We start from the raw sequence: 23,973 nt of genomic DNA, 5'->3' as shown, positions 1-23,973 counted from the left end.
GCTGTAGGAATCGCGATCTAACATGACAGAAAACCACAAGCTAGGGAACCCCCTTATCCCTTCCCTTCCAATCCCCACAGAGTTTGATAACTCGTGGACCTACTGAATTGCCAGGAAAGGGGGCCCATATGAATTTAAAAAAGAAAGTGGGGAAACATGGACTGGCATATGTAAGGCAATGGTAGAAACAGAAACTCTAACGAATAATAATAAAAGTAGAAAAGCTAGGATTTCGCAATTAATGTCCATGGCAGTACGATGGCTTAAACAGCACGCCGACATACTGGCCAGGCAAGTAATGGAGAAAACCAGGGAAGTAGAAGAGAGAACTAAAGCCATGGAGGAAGCAACCCAGGCAGTCGAGCACTGGAAAGCCCAAGCTCTTTTAACAGGGCACCAGGCGGTCCAGACTCACGATCTGCTCGAACAGATAAAGCAGAAAAACAAAAAATTGGAGACAGCTGTGGAGAACCGGCAGAAGAAAAAGGTACCGTCCCCTGTTGCTCAACAGACTTCGAATGCTTTTCCAGTCCCTGAAGGATGGGGGCAGAAATGGAAACAGGTGGCCCTGGCTAAATTAAAAGATGGAACATGGGACAACTGGAATGGAGGCTGCACTGGGGACATGTGGAATGACCCAGCTGGATCATCCTCTCTTGCCCCGTGGGCAGGGGCCACCGCACCACAACTGCCACCTTATGCTGAGAACCAGGTTTTGGACAAACCCTCCCCAAAACCTAGATCAATTCCTGTTAAAACAGGAAAATGGGAGAGAAAACCCTGCCGCGGAACCTGACCCTGACCCCCCGCCTACACCCCACTTTACCCCACAAACTGGTGTTCCACCTCCATTGAGGTTATGGAACGCAGTGGAAACTGCAACAAAAAAAAATAACAGATACTTTAAAACAGCCAGGGCCCCGTGGCAATTATGCAGAAAGGGAAATGGAGGCACCCAAGTGCCGTACAGATATACCTCATCCACCTCGAGTAAGCGGCTTACCAGCCAGGCTCAACGCTTTAAAAATTGATGAACTAACTGCGTTAGCTGGAGCTGTCGGCCCCCCCGCCTTCTGAGAATTTTAACGAGTTTATGGCCTGGCTACATAAATGCTCGCAGCTGTTAAAGGTGGTGGGAATTGACATGTTATAGGAACCAATTCTAGTACAAACCCTGTGGAGACCACTGAATTGTCAGACCTTTGGTTTTGATGATGATGTTACGCAAATGGTTAAACGTGGGGCTCAAAAGCATTTTAAGTTATCCAGTGAATTAGCTGCACTTAAAGGAATTACAGGAATGCCAGGAGAGGCTCCGGCCAAGCTGGCCGACAGAAGACAAACGTATGTTAGGTTAACAGCGGGGGATACTGATCTCGAGGATTTGAAGCAACTTGTTTTGGAGGCGTTGCCTTCTGGGGTGCTAGAATGGATGAATGCTTGGTGTGAGAATGGAGGTAGGGACGTACCTTGGAATGAATGGATTGGAAAAGTGGAAACTGCGGTTAAACAGCAGGAAGGAACTCCTGTCAATGAGCTGCGAACACAGTTAGGACAGTGGAAAACAGAGGGTCCTGGATACTGTCCCCGTGACTGTGGCCGGGATTGGAGAGGTCATGGAATGAACAGAGGTAGAGGAGTAAATAGAGTGAATGGGTGTTGCCTGGAGTTCTGAAACAGGAGAATCTAGATCTTAAAGGAGAGAATGAGAAGCTGTGGACGCAGCTACAGGCATGTATGATTGGCAAGGGGGTCTCAAAAGGAGGAAGAAAAGGCAGGGATGAAGGTGGCCAAGGTGCCTGGTTTGGCATCTGGATTGAATGATCCAATTGTTAGTAATTCAGTAGCATAGGACAGCCCTCCCTGCAACTCGGAATGCGTTTTCCAGCAACCCATGACAATAGATGTCTGGGGGTGCCCCCATTTAAGCATCCGAGTCAGGGATGGGCTTGCAGATTTTCTGTTGGACACGGGGGCTGGAATTCCTATAGTAAAAGATGTATTTAATGTATATCCAGTCGTGGACTCTGTACAAATACACAGCATATAAGGAACTAAGCAAACATATGATGTTAAAACCCTCCCTCTCCAGTTTGGTGTACATACCATTCAGGAGAAGTATGCTATTGCAGGGAGAGAAAATCTAATTGGGGCAGAAACTATCAAATGATTGGGAATAATCCTGGACTTCCCAAACATGTGTATCAGACAAAGTCTCACTGTAACAGGAGAAACAAACAATACTAATCTGATCCCCATGGGACTGGCTATTCAGACGGTTAAAGCAATAAAGCCTAATCAGTCACCTCCTGCGCCGGAAAGCTGGGAAGGCTGGTGGGCTGAGATTCAAACCATCTGGGCAGCGGACTCCCTAGATACGGGAAAAATACAAACCTCCATTACATTAGAAGGAGACACACCCCCATACATCAAACAATACCCGATACCTCAGGAAGCAAAAGAATCTTTAAGGCAAGTTATAGAAGAATTGGAAAAACGAAAATTTATTTGAAGGTGTTCAGTGCCTAATGCAGCACCAATCTGGCCAGTTAAAAAACCTGATGGAACATGGAGATTAACTATTGACTATCGGGGGTTAAACAGAACTGCCAAACAGGGGGCACCAGTAGTGGCGGCTTACCCAGAATTGTTGAAGGTACTGTAGTAACCCCTGACATGAAGTGGTTCTCAGTACTCGACGTGGCAAACGGCTTTTGGAGTTTACCGTTAAACCCAGAGTCTCAATACAGAACATCTTTTGTATTCCAGGGTATGCAATATTGCTGGAATGTTTTGCCTATGGGGTACTGTGATGCACCCACAATATTTTATGCTGTAGTTTTCATGCTGTAGAGAAATATGCTAGAGAAGGAGGGACTGTTACAAATGGGAAGGATAGTCCAGTACATAAATGACATTTTAATAGTCAGTGAAACAGAACAGGAACATGAAGCGTTAACGCGGCAGTTACTGACTAGCTGCCAAGCGTACGGCTTGAAACTTAACCCCTCTAAATCCCAGATGACACAGAAAGAAGTGCAATATCTTGGAATTCGACTCAGTACAGGGAGAAGGTCTGTGGACAAGGAAAGGGTGAGATGTATTGTTAACCTCCCTATGGCGGTAGATACTAAATCTTTGCAATCTTCTGGGGGGGCTCACTAACTTCTGCAGAGAATTCATGGCTGGGTACGCAGAGAAGGCAGGTCCCCTGTACGAGGTACTTAAAAGACCACAGTGGACCTGGACAGAGGAGGCAACTAATGCATGGGAAAGCCTGAAAAAAAGGGTTAATGGAGGCACCTGCCTTGGCCGCCCCAACAACGAATTCCTCTTTGTTTTGTACCCTAGTGTTAAGAATTTCTGCATTGTTAGTGTGCTTACACAGGGTGCTGGTGCTGGGGAGAGATTCGTTCCGTATTATAGCAGGGCATTAGCAGGTCCAGACTGGGAATGTGTGAGCAAACTGCTCTCGCTGCCGACTGGACACTACAAAAAGCTCAGGCAATCATCAGAGCAAGCAAGGTGATTGTAAAGAGTCACCATGCGCTGGGAAAATTACTAAATCAGAAAAATCTGTCTAAAGGACGTGTGAGAGTAGATACGGCCATTCAGTGGGTCTTTGCTCTCATGTTCGAGAATGTTCAATTGGTCCCACTAAAAGAACCTGAAATATCTGGACGGGGATTGACTATAAGCGGTCGAGAACATGTTTGTGAACCCCAACGGGAATCCAAAGCGCACCCTGTCTTTAAAGCAACCCCAATTGAACAGGTGATTGGAAAAACCATTTGCTTTGTGGACGGCAGCTCATATTACACTGAAGGAAAATGAGTCACTGGCTTTGCAGAGATTTGTTTAACTGGAAACCTGCAAAGAGTTAACTTCTTCCAGTACAAACTGAGCAAAGGGGGAACGCAGTCTGCAGAAGTGTCAGCGGTCTTAGACGTTTTAGCTAGAATGAGGAACAAGCAAATGGAGCTAATAATAGGGAACCACCATCTACCTACCATGGTGGAATAGTGTAGGTTTTACAGGAACTGACCGATCCAAAATTTATACAAGACCTTATGGCAGCAAATAGAGCAATTGGCAGGGCGGTATCAGGAGATCTGGATGGTTAAAATAAAAGCCCATAAGAGGACAGGTCCACTGAAAAAGGGAAATGAACAAGTAGATAAATTGGCTAAGGAAGCAGCACTCACTGGAACACTGTGGGAGCCCACACCCGTGGCAGTAACCACCTGGGCACAGGCAAAACAAGAAAGTGAAGAGAACGACCAGAAAGTGCTTCAGTTTTTACAGGACCTGCAGGCAAACGATGACTCAATACAGCAATGGATAGTAGAATGCCCCTCACAGGGGCAGGGGGGCCCGTTGAGAAAGGAGGGAGACCTAATTCTGGCAAAACCAGAAAATGACTGGGTCCTGTTAATCCCTCAGCAGATGCAGTACCTCCTTTTAGGATGGGTGCATGGTTCAATTGTGGGAGGTGACTCAAAACAGGAAGAGGCATTAGAAAAACTTAAAAAACTGGGATGGTGGCCTGGAATGAAAGAGGATTTAAACCTGCATGTTCATAGCTGTTTAACATGTGCTAAGCAAGACCCTGCTAGAAGAAAAAGACGTGAAGAGTCAATGCATCAAGTGTTAAAAGGCCCCCTCCAACATTTACAGGTTGATTTTGTTGGACCCTTGCCCCTCTTGTATAAGTAGGGGCATTGCCAGCAGATCGAGGGACGTGATCATTCCCCTCTATTTGACATTGGTGAGGCCTCATCTGGAGTGCTGTGTCCAGTTTTGGGCCCCACACTACAAGAAGGATGTGGAAAAATTGGAAAGAGTCCAGCAGAGGGCAACAAAAATTATTAGGGGGTGGAGCACATGACTTATGAGGAGAGGCTGAGGGAACTGGGATTTTTTAGTTTGCATAGGGTTACCATACGTCCGGTTTTTCCCGGACATGTCCGGCTTTTTGGTAATCAAACCCCCGTCCGGGGGGAACTGCCAAAAAGCCGAACATGTCCGGGAAAAATACCGCCGGCTGGGCACTTCCCCTCCCGCGGCTGCTGTGCTCCTCCCCTGACTCTTCGGCTCTGTTTAAGAGCCGAGCTGCCCGAGCGCTACCGGCTTCGGGCAGCCCCCTTGCCTCCGGACCCTGCGCCGCCAGCCGGGCACTTCCCATCCCGGGCTCCGGCGGCGCTGGGGAAGCACCAGCCAGGGGCGCAGGGTCTGGGGACTGCCCGGCAAACCGTGAAGCCGGTAGCGCTCGGGCAGCCCTTTTCACGTGGCTGGGAGGGAGGAGGGGGAATGCGGGGCACTCAGGGGAGGGGGCGGAGTTAGGGCGGGGACTTTGGGGAACGGGCGGAGTTGGGGCGGGGCCGGGGTGGGAAAGGGGCGGGGCCAGGGCCCATGGAGTGTCCTCTTTTTTTTATTTTTTAAATATGGTAACCCTAAGTTTGCAGAAGAGAAGAATGAGGGGGGATTTGATAGCTGCTTTCAACTACCTGAAAGGGGGTTCCAAAGAGGATGGATCTAGACTGTTCTCAGTGGCAGCAGATGACAGAACAAGGAGTAATGGTCTCGAGTTGCAGTGGGGGAGGTTTAGGTTGGATATTAGGAAAAACTTTTTCACTAGGAGGGTGGTGAAGCACTGGAATGGGTTACCTAGGGAGGTGGTGGAATCTCCTTCCTTAGAGGTTTTTAAGGTCAGGCTTGACAAAGCCCTGGCTGGGATGATTTAGTTGGGGATTGGTCCTGCTTTGAGCAGGGGGTTGGACTAGATACCTCCTGAGGTCCCTTCCAACCCTGATATTCTATGATTCTATGATACTACTCCTAGGGGAAACAGATTTTTGTTGGTAATCCTGGATAGTTTTAGCACCACACTGCTGATGTCTGACAACACCAGTTTTCAGGCCAGTCTGGGAATGGATGTGAATTTTATACTTGGAGAAATCCCCATTAAACAGTCACTGCTACTCAAGCAGAACTATGGTGTAGCAATGGTGCTGCCCATCAAGATCATACGGGAAAAGCAGGCACCAGCCTCTCAGCGTGTCAGCTGAACTTTGGTTTCTCTGCCCACAAGAGAGTTTCAAACTAACAGTGAGCGGTGAAGAAATGGAAACATTAGACTGAAATAATAAAAGAATTCCCCAGGGGTTAATGACCACCTTTGATCCCAGACTCGGACGGCATGGGACAACCTTAGATTTTAACTTTGGGAGGAGAGGATGCATGTGCCGATGCATGTAATTATTTGCATTCCTTTCCTCCATTTTAAGGAATACGTAGGTAGTTACAACTGGGTCTCTTTTTGAATCGCATATGGATTAAAAACCTGGGAAATTTAACATTCTTGTGGATCCTTAATTGCACCTTAGCAGTGACTGTTTCCTTTCTCTCACCTCTGTGGCCAGATACAAATTCTTTGCGTGGTTTACTGCCCTCCCTCTTGGGTTAGCCTGGGATAACTGCATGGAATCAAGCGGAGTTACTGCACGTTTATGCCCCTGCAACTGACAGCAGAATCTGGGCTTGTGTTTGTATACAAACATCTCAAGGCCCCATTCCTTGAGCGTCCCTTGCTGCAGCGAAGCAGTGGGATAAACCCAGGAGGCGTTACTCAGATCTCAGCCAATAGAACTCCTCTCTTGCAACCTAATTTGGGGTTGAGGAGTTCATAAAATTGAACATCTCAAAATGACAGTAGGGCTGGTGCATACGTTGCAGTACCATCTATCGTATCACTTTCTTCTTGTCCTTCAAATCACTGCACGTTGGGCTCCAGTGGCCTGGAGATGCCGGAATGGGACAGGGTCACTTTATCGTTAGGTGGGTTACTTCTTTTTTTCTGTGGGTGTAACCACTCGTACGGCAGGTCGGTGTTTGTAAACTCCAGGTTCTGCTGCATGGGCAAATTCCCAGGGGCAGGGAGACTGAGTGAAAACTGAGGCCAGATTGTGAGCTCAGGGGCTAAATCTGGAATAATTCTGCTGCAGTGGTGGTTGCTGTAGTGAGGAGTACTATAGAAATGCCCTGTCAACACCAGTGGGGTCACCCCTGATTTAGAATCATAGAAGAGACTTCAGGAGGTCATCTAGTCCAACCCTCTGCTCAAAGCAGGACCAAGCCCCAGACAGATTTTTGCCCCAGATCCCTAAATGGCTCCCTCAAGGATTGAACTCACAACCCTTGGTTTAGCAGGCCAATGCTCAAACCACTGAGCTATCCCTCCCCCCAGTCTGCTTCATATCCCTTGTGCCATTTTGACAGCAGAAAGGAGCCACAAACCGAACAGAACAGGCCCCTAGGGAGCTAAGTCCAGCATAAGAGGGTGCCCTGGCCAGCACTGAGCAGCTGAAAGGGCTCTAAGACAGTCCCCAGCAAGGGAACGTGGCCAGCCCAGGGAGGGAATGTGACCAGGAATGCCTGGTGCTCCGGCTAGTCATGGCTGACGAATGGCCCATAGAGGGCTGCTGCAGGCAGAGCAGCCCTAAGGCTGCTCTAACTTGCCTGGGAAGTGAAACAGTGGCTTCCAGTCACTTCTTTTCACACCACACCACCAGCACACACAGGAATGGAGAACTGGAGCCTGGGTGAGGACCCCCCACCCCCCCATAGCTGGCCCAATGTGGGGAGTGGCCAGCACCCAGCACCCTCCAGATCACCCCTTCACGGCCTACCCCTAGGTTCATGGGTTTTGTTTTCAATGAATAGGCAGTAACGACATAGCTTGGGAGGTAGAATCCCTGCTGGTGCGACCTGTATGCAGGGGCCGTGCTGCAGCCTGTTCCGTTTCCTTCGGTTAGCTGAGTTCCTCCACAGGTAGATTCTCCATCCCTGCGCTTGCCCTCACACAGCGTCTGGGTCGCCCCCGGCCTGTGCACCATGCTGGTCGCTCTTTGAACCGTGCCAGCCACGAGGGCAGTGGGGCCCACCTGCCCTGAACACTAAGGAGAGAGCCTGGAGGGTTTTCACCTTCTCTTTCAAGGGCAGCACCTTGTTTGCTTGGCGGTGGGTTGGCACAAGGCAAGACTTCGGAGGAGCCGGTCTCATTTGTTAACAGAAGCCTCTGCATCCCCGGTCAGGTTTCCTGGCTGATCCAAGCAGCTAGTCAGCGCCCGGGGGAGGTTCCCATTGGAAGGAGAAATGGCTGGAATCTGAGACGGGCATTGATGCAATCTTGGTTATTTACAAGGAAAGAACAAAGTCCTGCTTCTCTGAATGCAGGAGCAACCAAGAACAGAAGGAGCAGGTTCTTACAGTCCCCAACCTCTTAGCCAACAGGCCCAAAACTCTCTGTAGCTTTCCCAGGGACACATACCGTGCTCACTGGCTCCTGCTTGGCTTTCTTGCTTTTTGCCACTGCATCTCTCTATGTTCTGTGGGTTCTCAGTTTCTGTGTGTTCTGCCTTCCTTCAGACAAAACCACACACACACACACACACCTGGCCACAATACCCCCACCCACATGGTGCCACTTTCTGGACAGACTCGATTAGTCTACTGTTGTTGTAGACGTGGCCCCTTGAAGTGTTCCTTGCAACTATTTGAAGGGTGCTTTCACCCCCACTCTCAAAGAGGTTTGTGATCCAAGCAGTCACCAGTCCACTCAGCATAACTGTGTTTTAACTGGAACACATCTTCGTCAGGTTATTCCATAGTTGTCCATTACAGGATTTCTTGCACCTTCCTCTGAAGCCAGCAGGCACTGGCTGCTGTCAGAGCCAAGACCCTGGGTTAGATGAACCTGCGTTCCAATGATGGCAAACTTGACAACAGAATGATGGTGAGACCACCTAGAAAAGACGTTCTGAAAAACTACAGAGAGGCAGTATTGTTTAGATGTCAGAACATGGGGCCAGAAGACAGCACTCCTGGGTTCTGATCCTTAGCTTGCTGCATCATCTTGGCCAATTCACTTAATCACTCCGTGCCTCAGTTTCCCAACCTGTACAATGGATGTGGTATGTTTGGAACCTGTTTTGAGATCTTCAAGCGGAAGGAATGATAGAAACTGGGAATGCAGGAATGACCAATGGAGACAGACATGTCATAATAAACAGCAGATTTGACCTGAATTTACAACATGGTCTGGCTGAAATAAAGGCCAGACGAAGGAAGGCGATAGACTCTGTCCATACAGCTGTGGTGCGAGCACTCCTGGAATGTAACGTTCAGTTTAGGTACTGACAAATGGAAGTGAGTTTGGAGCAGAGCGACACAAGTGATGTGGGGATTGGGATCTGAGCAGTGATCGACAGAGCAGGGCATGTGCCATCTGGCGAAGTGATCGCTAAGGGGAAACGTAACAGCTGACGTAGGCTGTTAGCCCCCAGGCAGGAGAGTTGTTCGACGTGGCGCATGCTGCTACGAGCACGAGAAGTGAGAGGAAGTTCAGGAAAGGAGAATTTCAGCTGAATGGCAGGGGAGCCTTCCCGACCGGCCCTTTGGGATAGTCTCCCAAGGGACAAAACTGGTGAAACACTGGTGAAGTCTGCAGGGAACAGCTCTGTGTGGGCAGTGCCATGGCTGGACGGCTCCAAGGGTACGTCTACACAGCAATTAAACACCCGCAGCTAGCCCGGGTCAGCCCACTTGGGCTCACGGGGCTCGGGCTGTGGGGCAGTAAAATTGCCGTGTAGATGTTCGGGCTCAGACTGGGGCTCTGGGACCCTGCGAGGTCCAGCTTCCAGCTACATATCACCAGCTTCCTTTACCTCCTGGCCTCTCCAGCTCACTGGCCCTGTCTCTAACATTGCTCAAGTCTCCGCCACCGCCTTCCTGTTCAGCTCCTTACTCAAAAACCCTGGGGCCACCTGAGTTCTCGGGCACTCCGCTAACTCTGAAGGGCTTTACAGGAATGCGCCGGGTGCCTTGTCCTCCAGGACAGTTACTCCACTTGGCTGCACGCACCTTCCGGCCAAGCGGCTGCTGGGCTTTCCCAGGCAATCGGCAGCCCCCATCACTTCCTAGCGTGGCTGCCGAGTGAACGCACCGACCAGTACAAGATCTGCGGGACCATCTGTTTCCTCGCGCTGTAGGCCCGAGGTCCTGAGCCCTCTCAACAAAGCTGTTGACTGGGAGTAAGAGGGGGAGCAATGTGCCCGGATAAAGTGGGGTGACTGAGCTGGGCGGGGGGGGCAACTTCCTCTTTGAGACCCTGTCCAATCAGACAAGGAGGCTTGGCGGATGGTCTGTAGGGTCCGTCTCAGCTCAAGGACGTGCTCTCCATGAGATATCATCTCCCTAAAAAGAACAGGAGTACTTGTGGCACCTTAGAGACTAACAAATTTATTAGAGCATAAGCTTTCGTGGGCTACAGCCCACTTCTTCGGATGCATAAAGAGTGAAACATATATTGAGGAGATATATATACACACATACAGAGAGCATGAACAGGTGGGAGTTGTCTTACCAACTCTGAGAGGCCAATTAAGTAAGAGAAAAAAAACTTTTGAAGTGATAATCAAGATGGCTCAGTACAGACAGTTTGATAAGAAGCAAGTGTGAGAATACTTACAAGGGGAGATAGATTCAATGTTTGTAATGGCTCAGCCATTCCCAGTCCTTATTCAATCCTGAGTTGATTGTGTCTAGTTTGCATATCAATTCCAGCTCAGCAGTCTCTCGTTGGAGTCTGTTTTTGAAGTTTTTCTGTTGTAAGATAGCCACCCGCTGGTCTGTCATAGAATGGCCAGACAGGTTAAAGTGTTCTCCCACTGGTTTTTGAGTATTATGATTCCTGATGTCAGATTTGTGTCCATTAATTCTTTTGCGTAGAGACTGTCCGGTTTGGCCAATGTACATGGCAGAGGGGCATTGCTGGCACATGATGGCATATATCACATTGGTAGATGTGCAGGTGAACGAGCCCCTGATGGTATGGCTGATGTGATTAGGCCCTATGATGATGTCACTTGAATAGATATGTGGACAGAGTTGGCATCGGGCTTTGTTACAAGGATAGGTTCCTGGGTCAGTGTTTTTGTTCAGTGATGTGTGGTTCCTGGTGAGTATTTGCTTTAGGTTGGGGGGTTGTCTGTAAGCGAGGACAGGTCTGTCTCCCAAGATCTGTGAGAGTGAGAAATCATCTTTCAAGATAGGTTGTAGATCTTTGATGATGCGCTGGAGAGGTTTTAGTTGGGGGCTGAAGGTGACAGCTAGTGGTGTTCTGTTATTTTCTTTGTTGGGCCTGTCTTGTAGGAGGTGACTTCTGGGTACTCGTCTGGCTCTGTCAATCTGTCTTTTCACTTCAGCAAGTGGGTATTGTAGTTTTAAGAATGCTTGATAGAGATCTTGTAGGTGCTTGTCTCTGTCTGAGGGATTGGAGCAAATGCGGGTATATCTTAGAGTTTGGCTGTAGACAATGGATCATGTGGTGTGTCCTGGATGGAAGCTGGAGGCATGTAGGTAAGTGTAGCGGTCAGTAGGTTTCCGGTATAGGGTGGTATTTATGTGACCATCGCTTATTAGCACAGTAGTGTCCAGGAAATGGACTGCTTGTGTGGATTGATCTAGGCTGAGGTTGATGGTGGAATGGAAATTATTGAAATCATGGTGGAATTCCTCAAGGGCTTCTTTTCCATGGGTCCAGATGATGAAGATGTCATCAATGTAGCGCAAGTAGAGTAGGGGCGTTAGGGGATGAGAGCTAAGGAAGCGTTGTTCTAAGTCAGCCATAAAAATGTTGGCATACTGTGGGGCCATGCGGGTACCCATAGCAGTGCCGCTGACTCTCCCTAAGGCTTTAGGGCTTCAAGCCCAGGTCCAGGGAAAGTGAAGCGAGCAGCAGCATCTTCAGGAAGTTTTCCTGCTGACTCTGGTGCCAGAGGGGGCCTAAGCTGGAGTGGGATCGGGGCCACCCTTTGACACGGGGCCGACCTGGGGGGACGCAATGTGAACATGGCACCTGCCCTTCGATGTAGGGACTCTGCTCCCGCACTAGGCTCCCCAGCTCCTTATGCCGATGGTGCCCAAGGGCTGAGCGGGGCGCAGGCTTGGCGGGGGGACTGAGTCTCCTTGCACCTAGTGCAGTATCAGAGTCTCCCTTACAACTTCCTCAGGCAGCCTTACCAGACCCTGCTGGGGCTGGAGTCAGCTGTGAAACCCCAGTGTGCTTCGCTGGAGGAAAAGCATCAAGTCCACAAACTCAAAGGGCCAAATCCTGGTTCAGACAAAATCGCCACTGACTTCAGTGGGGCCAGAACCCCAGGCAATGAGGAACTGGGCCTGTCTTAGGGCTTGAGCGTTGGGTGTTGGGTTCATAACCACAAGCAGTTACTCAAATGTCAGGTCGGTGGAGAGAAGAACACCAGGAAGCCAGGTCACGGGGGCCGATGGTTAAGATAATGAAAAACAGCAATAGTAAAGTCTTGCACCAACAGTTTCAAACCTGTGAAGCTACATCTTAGACACCTAAATACATACTTCATGTATATTCTAAATATAATTGGTCAGGCTTTCTGCAGAGCTAAGCACCCAGCACTCCCACTGAGAATGGGTTTGGTCCCTCTGGAAATCAGCCCACTCTCAGATAAGCTGCCTGTAAATGTATTCAGGGGCCTGCCTGTGATTGAAAACACTGGTCTTTTATCATTGGTGGGTCCCAAAGCATATTACAAGGTGGGTAAGTATCATCAGCCCTGTTTTATAGATGGGGAAACTGAGGCACGTGAAGGGCTCCTCATAGTGCTAAGGTCTCAGGGCACCAGGGAGCTGAGGCAGGACATGTCCATGATTTGGCAGCACTTCTAGGCCCACAGCTAGAGGCCTCCGCACAATAGTGACTTGCACAGTGCGTCGCACCCTGTGGAGGTGGGGTTGAAATATGAGCTCAGGAGATCAGGGCAAATCCCTGGTCTTATCCCCAGGCTCGTTAATGTCCACACCAGGGAGCTGGGATCTAGCATTTAAGTCTCATCTGAGCGATTCCCACACACTCAGAGGTGCTCCAAGCTGCCGGCTCAGCGCTGGCCCCAGGGCCCGCTCCGGCAGAGGGGCGAGCAAGTGCAGGGCCGGCTCCAGGGTTTTGGCCGCCCCAAGCAGCCAAAAAAAAAAAAGCCGCGATTGCTATCTGCGGCGGCAATTCGGCGGGAGGTCCTTTGCTCCAAGCGGGAGTGAGGGACCGTCTGCCGAATTGCTGCCGAATACCTGGACGTGCCGCCCCTCTCCGGAGCGGCCGCCCCAAGCACCTGCTTGCCAGGCTGGTGCCTGGAGCCGGCCCTGAGCAAGTGGGACAGGAACGGGTGCTTCTGCAGCTCCTCTCCCCTATCCAGTGCCCGGCTCTCAGCCCCGGCCCGGCTGGGAGATGTAGTTTATCCCCTCTTCCCGTAGGAAGCTGGGGAGGGTCTGTGCTGGGGACTGCGGCTGGCACACGCAGGCATCCCACAGCAAGGCCTGGGCAGAAGAACTACATCTCCCAGCGTCCCCCTCTAGCAGCAGCCCATGCAGCCCCTTCCTGTGAGGCTCTTACAAAGGGAGATGGCTCTGATGTAGGGAGATGCCCCTCTGATTTGAGGATCATCTCGGCAGAGGGGGATTTGATCAGCCAAAGCAGTGACCATCTGGAGCTCTGTTTGGGGTGCTCCTGCTTGTCCCCCTCACTGGCTCTGAGGACCACCCCCTTCCCCATATCCCCTGCCCTTGCTGTGAGCTGTGACAGCTAATCTTCCCCAGTCCTGTATCCATCAGCTTGTGGAGCGGGGCAGGGGGTGGCCTGCACCGGCTGACTGGTAACTCGCTCTTGCAGTCACATGAAAATGTGAGCGATGGAGGCCTGCGAGGTGGAGAGATCTGAGTGAAGGCTGCTGACCGGCTCCCAGCCCCGGACACCTCGCATCACCTGCCGACATGTCTGAAGGGCTCTCTCGCAAGGTAAGGGTTGGGTGTACGGTCAGACCCGAGCGGCTTGTGGTTACTGGTGTCTGTTGGACAGGATCAGTGCCCGGGGTTCCCCGTGGCCATTCCCAGTCTTCTTAACTGGACACTCCAAGCTCACCCAGGCCTCGCCCCCGATTGAGAACAGTCCCCAAGTCACCAATATTGTCCTGTCTCCCCTCCCGGACCGCCTAGTCCAATGGAGCAAAAAGCCATGCCCCATCTGCCTCCCTTGGCAGCTTTCAGACGTTGGCAGGTGCCAGTCGGTCGTGGCCCCAGCACATCACAGACCAGGGCTGCTGCTCGGCCCTGACGGGGGTAAATGAAGCGACATGTCAGTAGGTATCGGATTTGAAAGTGCCTGAGGCCAGGGCTCTGGGAGTCATGGCTGATGTTCCCTGGTGTTTAATTTCCATGCCGGGCAGGGGGGTGGGGGATGGAGACCTGGCTGCATGAGCAGGAGCCATTCCTCTGAATCCCCCCAGCATCGCAAGGGTTAAAACAACACACACACATGCACCCCTCGCTCCCCATCCGGACAGCCTGAGAGACAAGACTCGTGTGGTCCCTTTGCCTGTGTTTTAAACACAGATTTCCAGCCCAGCAACAGGAGACAAAGGACCGGGTAGCTCAGGCAGCTCTGTATGTAAATCCCTAGCATCAGCTGAGCCTTTCCCTCTCTTTGCTCCTCTTATGGGGGTCGGGCACGGAGCCTCCTCAACTCCCACTAGCTGCACAGGGAGCGGAGAGGGCTCAGCACCCCCCGGGGGAAAGGTGCACTTCTCAGGAGCGGCCCCGTTGCCTTCTGACTGGCTTCTGGCGCTAGCTTTCCCGGAGGTGGGAGCCAAGGGCAGTCTCTTCTGACCTACCTGTCCACTGGCTTTAAATGTTCATCCCTGCCCTTCTCTCTGGATTGATCCCTTGCCATGGAATGACAGTCCCACGCCCTGCCCTTCCCTTTCCTCCCAGGCTGGTAGAAACAGTTCAGTGTGTTCTGGCTCTGGGAAAGTGCCTTTCAGCCAAGTCTGTTTGCCATGAGTGGGGCTTTATGTGCAATAGGGACAGGGCACATACTCGTTAAGATAGATCACAAACGGAGCTTTCCATGGCCTCATAAACATTAGACGTGGGAGGAGAGATGAAAAAGGCTGGGACTGTTCAGTTTAAAATAGAGCTGAGTGAGGGGGGATATGTTAGAGGTCTATACATCATGACTGGCGTGGAGAAAGCAAATATTTATCCCTTCACATAACACAAGAACCAGCGTCACCCAATGAAATTAATGGGCACCAGGTTTAAACCAAACCAAAGGACATTCTTCTTCAGACGAGCCACAATTAACCTGTGGAACTCATTGCCATGAGATATTGTGAAGGCCAAAAGTAAATCTGAGTTCAAAAAAGAATTAGATAAGTTCATAGCAGATAGGTCCATCAACCACTATTAGCCAAGATCAGGGGTTCTCAAACTGGGGCTCGGGACCCCTCAGGGGGTCACGAGGTTATTACATGGGGGGTCATGAGCTGTCAGCCTCCACCCCAAACCTGCTTTGCCTCCAGCATTTATAATAGTGTTAAATATGTAAAAAAGTGTTTTTAATTTATAAGGGGGGTTGCACACAGAGGCTTGCTATGTGAAAGAGGTCACCAGTGCAATAGTTTGAGAACTACTGGCCAAGATGGTCAAGGATGTAACACCATGATCTGGGTGTCCCTAACCCTCCAACTGCCAGAAACATCTGGCACTGGCCACTCTCAGAAAAAGGATACTGGGCTAGATGCATAGGCACCGACTCCATGGGTGCTCCGGGGCTGGAGCACCCATGGGGGAAAAATGGTGGGTGCTGAGCAAGCCGGCAAGCCCCACTGATCAGCGCCTCCCCCCCAGCCTCCTGCATGCTGCGATCAGCTGTTTCGCGGCATGCAGGAGGCTGGGGGTGGGGTGGAGGGAGGAGCAAGGATGCGGTGCGTTTGGGGGCAGAGCCACCCAGAGGATTCAGGGGGCCTGGGACAAAGCAATTTTGGGGGCCCCTTCCATAAAAAAAGTTGCAATACTATAGAATACTATATTCTCGTGGGGGCCCCTGTGGGGCCTTGGGCAAATTGCCCCACTTCCCCCTCCCCCCCTCTGGGCGGCCCTGCTCGGGGGAGGGGGTGGAACTGGGCAGGAAGAGGTGGGGCAGGGTGGAAGGGGGGGCGGGAACAGGCAGAGCAGGGGTGGGGCCTTGGGGGAAAGGGTGGAGTGGGCGTGGGGCCTGGGGTAGAGCTGGATGTTGAGCACCCCCGGAACTTTGGAAAGTCGGTGTCTGTGGCTAGATGGACCATTGGTCTGACCCAGTATAGCCGTTCTTATGTTTTTAATATTCTGTTAAGTAATTGAGTCCATCCATGACAATGCAAAATTGTTTCTTTTTGTACATGACTGGGCAGATCTCAGTTATCTGGATAGGGTGAAATTCACAAGTGGAACTTGAGTGGTGCATAGATCTTGTAGGGCTGAAATGGGATGTAACTGGTCTTTGTGCTGGTCTCTACAGGGGGTGAATTTCACCTACTTTTCTCACCAGTTCTGAACCTTATTCAGTTCTTGGCCTCAAGAATATCCTGTGCCAATGAGTTCCACAGATTAATTAGATGTTGCATTTTTAAAAAAAGGGCTGTCTTTGTATCCATTGTAAATCTATTGCCCCCTCTCTCCCCATCCTTTCTAAAGAGAGGTTTCTAATAGGACAGGGGTTCTCAAGGGCTGTCATCACCCCGCACACTCAGACGGTGACCTCCAGACCCAAATCCAATACTGTCCCTGCAGCAACTTGGGTATGTAGAAAAATCAGGGTAAGAGATTGGTAAGGAGACAAGACGGGAGGAAGCTTGTTGAATGTGATCTAGTTAATGGCCAACCGGGACCTATGATCAGGCATGGAGCGAATGGGCCGGTCCAGAAGGATTCCTGTTCTAATCCCATTCACTTCACTGGAGCTATCCCAGTGTTTTCCCATCTCCATCATAGACGATAAACTTCCCAAGCTCTCCTTCCACAAAGGCTGGGGGAGATCCCCAGCGGGCCTCTGGCAGGGAGCTAGCGATGGGGATGCGTCGAAAGTCCAACGCAGGGCTGGGATTGTGTCTAGACAGAGGCTCTGCTCTGCACCCACTCCCTAGCTCTCTTTGCTCTCACTGAGAGCGGCTACAGGGGGCAGAAGGGTCTGACTTGGCTTCCATAGCGGCAAACCCAGCATTTGGCGCTGGTCAGGGGCCATCTTTTCAGAAGGCAAAAGTGGGACACGTGCAGGAATCCCACCCCCCTCCATGGCCCCGCCCCTGCTCCGGCTTTTCCTCTCTAGGTCCTGCCCCCTACTCCTCCTCTTCCCCCCAAGGCCCCGCCCTCTGGCCAGGAGAGAAGCCAGAGTGGGGCAGTGATAAGTGATTAAGAACCGTCCAGGGAGCCAGGGCTGCTTTGGGGAGCCCCGGACCCTCCACCTGTCCTGGGTGGGGGGCCTGAAAGCAGCCCCGGCCCGTGTCCCCACCCCCGGGGTGGGCTGTCGCAACCTGCCTTTTAGCCATTGCTGTGGCAGTGACCTGGAACCTTTATCTCATTCACCGATGTGACAGCGAGCGGGTGGGTCCCATGTTTCTCTCGGCGTCTCTTCTCTGCTGGCCGGGTGCAACGGCTCACTTGCCCCCGCGCACACTGAGCCCGCCTCCCTCCCCGCCTGCCCTGAACAGCACAGAGCTGGGGGATAAAACGGGTGAAAGGAAGAGGGGCCTGCACTGAGACCTGTCAGGCTGTTTGGGGGAGCCCCTGTTGGTTGGGATAGTTCAGAATAGGCTGGGCAGAGGGAAATACTCCCCACCCAGTGCTCCTGACTCCTCATTCAATCCTGAATCAGATCAGATGCTCACTCACTGACTCAAGGAACCGGAAAAATTGCTGAGTAAGAACCTTAGGCTTTGGCCTGTTCTCGTCAGGGCTGATGCGGACGGGTCTGTTGCTTTGATCCAAACCGACTTTGCCCCCAAATTCTCGGGACCGGGGTTGGGAGGAACCCACAGCTCACTGAATCAAGCCATGCTGGGAACGAGTATATCATCTAGTCATAGATTTGTAGCAAAATTGTTGATCCTGGCACAGGAGCGATGGAGGCTCCCTAAAAGTGGGGGGCCACCGTCGTCCAAAGCTTGGCCCTGCCCCATCCCCCAAACTCCCACTCCCGCTGCCCCTTCTCCCGGAGGCCCCGACCCTGCCACCCCTTCTCCCCAAGAACCTGCCCCTGCTCACTCCTCTCCACACCCCCCATCGCTCACCCATAGGGCTGGTAAAAAGGCCCTCCCACTCTGAAAAGTGATGGGGCCATTGTCCCTTGGCTCCCCCGTTCCGACGGCCCTGTCCTGGCATCATGGCCAAATTCCAGCTCTGATCAGTCTATCCTGCCCCCCTGAATTCCCGCGGCTGCTTCAGCAGGAGACAAGTCTTACTTCCTGCCCCGGCCACAGGTCCGTGCTGGTGAGGTGAAATGCCTGGAAAGTCTCCACTGTCAGTTATCTGTCTGGCAAGTTGGGAAGGCCCCTGGATGGGTCGCTGCCCCAGGAGCCATCGGGTTGAACTAGAGGGGAACTGGAAAAAAAATCCAGAAACTGGCAGAAGCTGAGCTTTTAAAACACGCCGACAGACAACGGCGGAGGTTAAAAAAAGCAGCTCTGATTTCAGTGTGACTCACGGAGCCGTGCACGGCATCCTGCTGCCATCTCCCTCTTCTCCCCACCTGGGCCAATCACTCCTCGCGCCGGCCGTTGGCAGTACAGTCGTTCATAGCACCTGAAAGAGACTGACCCTTCCCCAAAGACCATAGTCTAATAGACAACACAGGCAATGGGTGGAAGGGGAAACAGAGGCACAGCGAGAGGAAGGGACTCGTACAAATCGCCCAGCAAGTCAGCAGAAGACCCAGGAACTGAGCCCGGTTCTCCTGTATCCCAGCCCAGCCCTCTGTCCATTGAACCATATCTTGTCTGAAAATTGGATTGTGCAACTCTTGGGAACAGGACTGCGTCTCCCCGGGTGTTTGTTTAGCCCCTGGCCCAATGAGGGCCCATGAGCGATTGGGTGCTGCTGTCCTGTAAATGAGACTAATCCGACCACACGTGCACTCGTTGCTGTTTCAGGTCCCGGTGACGTTTGACGACGTTGCCGTCTATTTCTCTGAGGAGGAGTGGGAGATTCTGGCAGAATGGCAGAGGGAGCTTTACAAGGAGGTGATGAAGGAGAACTTGGAGACTGTGCTTTCTCTAGGTAAGGCACCAATCTGCCTTCCCTGTACCTGGTTCCTCCCTCCTGCGTTACTTTGGGCCGGATTCTCTAGCATTTTGTGTTACTGGCTCGGGTGCGGAGGTGCACACTGCCCTCTAGTGGATGGGACTAGAACTGGCCAACTGTATGTCTTAGGCCCCATACTGCTAACAGCTAAATGAGATTGTCCTTTAGGGTTACCATATTTCCTCATTAAAAAAAGAGGACACTCCACGGGGCCCTGGCCCCGCCCCCTTCCTGGCCCCAACTCCGCCCCTTCCCCAAAGTCCCCGCCCCAACTCCGCCCCTTCCCCTGAGCGCCCTGCATTCCCCCTCCTCCCTCCCAGCCACGAAACAGCTGCCCGAGTGCTACCGGCTTCACGGTTTGCCGGGCAGCCTCCAGACCCTGCCTCCAGCCGGGCGCTTCCCCAGCGCAGCCGGAGCCCGAGAGGGGAAGCGCTCGGCCAGGGACGCAGGGTCTGGGGGCTGCCTGGCAAACCGTGAAGCCGGTAGCACTCGGGCAGCTCGGCTCTTCAGCTACACAGAGCTGAGGTGTCTGGGGGGAGCAGCAGCAGCCGCCGCGGGGGAATCCGCCTGCAGATCGCAGCCTGCGGGAGCCGCAAGGTAAGCAGGGGACAGGGGCAGGGATGCCGGCAAAGCTATTTTCCTGGACATGTTTGGCTTTTTGGCAATTCCCCCCGGACGGGGATTTGAGGACCAAAAAGCCGGACATGTCCGGGAAAAACCGGATGTATGGTAACCCTACCTAACTGCCCCCCAGGACTCCACCCCCTACCTAAGCCTCCCTGCTCCTTGTCCCCTGACTGCCCCCTCCTGAGACCTTCCCCCCATCCTAACTGGCCCCCTAGGACCCTATCCCCTACCTGTCCCCTGACTGCCCCCTCCTGAGACCTTCCCCCCATCCTAACTGGCCCCCTAGGACCCTACCCCCTACCTGTCCCCTGACTGCCCCAACCCTTATCCACCCCCCCCCACCCCCAGACAGACACCAGGGACTCCCACACCCCATCCAACCACTCCCCACCCCCTGACAGCCCCCCCCCAGAACTCCCGACCCATCTAAACTGCTCTGCTCCCTGTCCCCTGACTGCCCCCTCCTGGGACCCCTGCTCCTAACTTCCCTCCAGAACCCCACCCCGTACCTAAGCCTCCTTGTTCCTTGTCCCCTAACTGCCCCCTCCTGAGACCCCCCCACCCTAACTGCCCCCCTAGGACCCTACCCCCTATCTGTACCCTGACTGCCCAAAACCTTACACCCTCAACCCCCAGACAGCCCCACCCCGAACTCCCGACCCATCCAACCCTCCCCCTGCTCCCTGTCTCTTGACTGCCCCCTCCAGAACCTCCCTGCCCCTTCTCCAACCTCGTGGCCCCCTTACCGTGCCGCTCAGAACAGCGAGTCGGGCTCCACGCGCAGCCCGACACGCTGCCGCGCTCCCCCATGGAGCGCATAGCCCGGTTCCCGCCCTCGCAGAGTGCTGCTGAGCGGCGCGCTGGGCAGGGGGAGGAGCTCCAGACTGCCGGAGGCCCAAGGCGAACGGCCGGCCGGCGATCTGGGAATGCAGGGAGGGGGAGGGGGAGGGAGGGAGAGAGAGGAGGGGAGTGATCTCAGCTGCAGGGGAGAGGAGGGGGAAGCGGAGGAGGGGCTCTCTCTGGCTGCTGGAGCCCCATGCAAGTGGCACCATCCAGCCGGCTGCCCTGTCAGCCGCGCGCACTCTGCATGGGGGGGGAAGTCCGGACATTTACAAATTCCCCCCGGACGCTATTTTTAACTGAGAAAAGCCGGACATGTCCGGGGGAATCCGGACGAATGGTAACCCAATTGCCCTTTAGCTCAGGTAGTAGAAGATTGTGATTTTGGAGCAGGGGGATCCATGTCATAGCGCCATCCCACCCCCAAATTCCAGCTGGCTGTAACAAGCAAACTAGTTAGAACAGTGAAGTCCCAAATGGCCCTGGGTCTGTTACAATGCAGGTGTAGAATTATACACGCTCCTTCTCACGTTCCTCCCAGCGACGTTCAAGGAAATTTCAAAATATATCTCTAGCGTAACGAAATGTCCCCCAACTAAACTCCCACTGCGGGGCATAAGTGGTTAGCCTGAGTGGAAGAAGGGCGTCTCAAGACAGAGCTGGCATTACCACTCGCGTGATATTATCATGCAGCTTGTGATATTTGCTGTTCTTCTTAAAGCCCCAACTCCTGGAATCAGGTGGTTACGTGAGAGTCTCAGCTTTCCTTAAAGAAAAAGTAAGTTTCTAGCCCTCCTGGTCACGGAGAAAAGCTCTGCTGAGTTTCTCAGAGACTCCCCAGTCTGAACCCTAAAGCTTGTCATCGTCTTTCTCGGGAAGGCTTCCAGATCCCCAGACGTGGCATCGTGTCCCTGATGGAGCGAGGGGGCGAGGCCTGTGTCCAGTATCCCAGGGACCCTGCACCTGAGACCCACTTGGGGGGTGAGTGTGTGTGTCTGTGGGCAAAGCTGACGGGAGTCCGGTTCTCTTCTCCTAAAGGTTTTGCACAGGCTACGTCAGGGGTGGCCGAACTGCGGCTCTTTTACCATTCGAGTGCGGCTCGCAGAGCCCCCCAAGCCCCTCCCATTCTCTGCCTACCAGACTGGGGGTCGGGGGGAGAGCTCAGGGCTTCTGCCCTGCGGCGGAGTGGTGGGGCTAGGGGCTTCTGCCAGAGATGACTGGTGCCTGCTGAGAGGGGGCACAATTTAAAGATTCCCCCCCCCCAATAGCTTGAGTCATGCCGCACCAGGCACGCCCCTTCTCTTATCCTCAGCGGGGTGTTAACTCCCGGTGGAGAGGCAGCAGCAAACAGCTGGGAGCTGCAAGGAGGGGCCACTGCTTCAGCTCTGTGGGGAGAGGCAGCCGCAAAAACTGCAGCTCCCAGCTGTTTGCCGCTGCCTCTCCCCACAGCCGCAGCTCCCAGCTTGCCGGCTCCAGCAGCTGCTGGGCAGGGAGGGGGCCCTGCCTCACCATGTGACTGAGCAGGGCCAGCAAACCCTGGCAAAAATCTGGGGAAGCATGTGCCCCCACGTGACCCCCAGGCATCGCCTCTGGCTTCTGCCCCACGGGTGGGGGGGTCTCAGGAATCCAGTCCCGGGCAGGCATGTCTGCTGGGGCTCGGGGCTTCAGCAGGAGCAGGGCGGAAGCAGGTGAACCCCGTCTCTCAAACTTCTGAAGATTGTCGTCTGCACCAGGGGTTGAATTGTAGTGGGACATGGTGAGCGCTACGGTGGCTGCATTTATAAACTCCTGGGCTCTGAGAGCCAATGCCGTAACCCTCAAACGAGTACAGAAGGACTGGCCACGCCCACAACCACCCCAGCCCACGGGCTGCGGTTACCCATGAAATTCCCCGAGAACCTTTAGTTAACGCTCAGTGATAGACCTGCCCCCGCTGGCCAAGCTCCCTCCCACCCCAGGCCGTGAGCGGGCAGGACAGCGCCCCCAACAGGGGGGTTTGCAGCACGCGGACGGAGCGGTGAGGGGCTGGGGCTGGCTGGTTCAGCGAGTCAGTGGCATCATGCTGTATTTGAACCTTTCAGGAAATGGCTTCCTAGGCCCTGCCCAAGAAGCGGACGCCATCGATCTGATGCAGCCGCAGCAGGCTAGAGAAGCCCCGTCTCTCCCCAGCTGTGATGCACGTGTCCAGTGGGGCCGCAGCAGCTGCAGCGAGTTTGGGCCGCGGGTGCAGCCTGGCTCCCAGCGGGGGAAGGCTCCTGAGTTCCTGGGCCGCTGGGGAACTGGCTCTGGAGCAATGCACGACGGGCATGAGGACACCTCCGGGTTGCAGCCGAACCGCCGGCAGAGCCAGGCTGAGGAGCAGCCGCGCCGGCGCCCCAGAGGCAAGGGCAGCGCAGCCGCGCAGCACCGCCCGAGAGCTGAGCGGGAGGCCAGGCCGCTGCAGTGCCCCCACAGCGTGAAGAGCTTCACCGCGCGGCCCAGGCTCACCGAGCACCTGCGGACGCACTCGGGCGACAGGCCCTTCAAGGGCCCAGACTGCGGCAAGACCTTCGGCAAGCACTCGGTCTTGGTGGTGCACCGCCACAACCACACGGGCGAGCGCCCCTTCCCGTGCCCGGCCTGCGAGAAGCGCTTCAGCCACCGCTCCCACTTGACGGTGCACCAGCGCATCCACGGGGGCGAGCGCCTCTACTCCTGCGCCGACTGCCACAAGAGCTTCATCAGCCAGTCCCAGCTCACAGTGCACCGGCGCACACACACGGGCGAGCGGCCCTACGCCTCCGCCGAGTGCCAGCGGCGCTTCAGCCACCGCTCCCACCTCATGGTGCACCAGCGCACGCACACCGGGGAGCACCCCTACCGCTGCCTCAAGTGCGGCAAGGGCTTCCACCAGCCCACCAACCTGCCCGCTCACCAGCGGACTCACCTGGCGGAGAGGGCCCTGCCGTGCAGCCAGCCTGCCCGTGCCTTGCTGAGCCCCAGGGAGAGCACCTAGGAGGGAAGCAGCCGACGCGGTCGGAAGCTGCTGGAGCCTGCTCCTTTTCAGCCAGGCCTATGTTCCTCTGGAAACTGGGCAACATCCAGCCAAGCACCATACCTTCCCAAGCCCCCAGAGCGTGGCATGGGACCATGGAACACTAGGGATCTCTTGGGACAGCCACACTCTGAATGCTTTATGGCAGCTGCGAGCTTCCCCCAGCATCCATTGTTATTCTGCTGCAGTGATGGGGAGGGTCTGTCTCTCGGCCAGACTAACAAGGAAATTCCTAGTTAATCCTGCCAGGGCGTTCTCAGCCCAGCCTCTCAGCG

At 53.8% G+C, this 23,973-nt stretch overlaps 1 protein-coding gene across 1 annotated transcript; it reads left to right on the top strand.

Annotated features, from left to right (window-relative positions):
- Positions 1-298: 298 nt before the first annotated feature.
- Positions 299-23,659, top strand: LOC135873892 (zinc finger protein 74-like). Its single transcript, XM_065398501.1, has 5 exons — positions 299-487; positions 19,047-19,173; positions 20,532-20,666; positions 21,544-21,645; positions 22,746-23,659. Exons 1-5 carry the CDS (start codon positions 299-301, stop codon positions 23,657-23,659), a joined length of 1,467 nt encoding a protein of 488 aa, XP_065254573.1.
- The last annotated feature ends 314 nt before the right edge of the window (positions 23,660-23,973 follow it).

This window comes from Emys orbicularis, chromosome 2 (genome assembly GCF_028017835.1).
Source record: "Emys orbicularis isolate rEmyOrb1 chromosome 2, rEmyOrb1.hap1, whole genome shotgun sequence".
Lineage (NCBI taxonomy): Eukaryota > Metazoa > Chordata > Testudines > Emydidae > Emys > Emys orbicularis.
The sequence above is the reverse complement of the archived record's forward strand: the minus strand, read 5'-3'. Positions and strand labels throughout refer to the sequence as shown.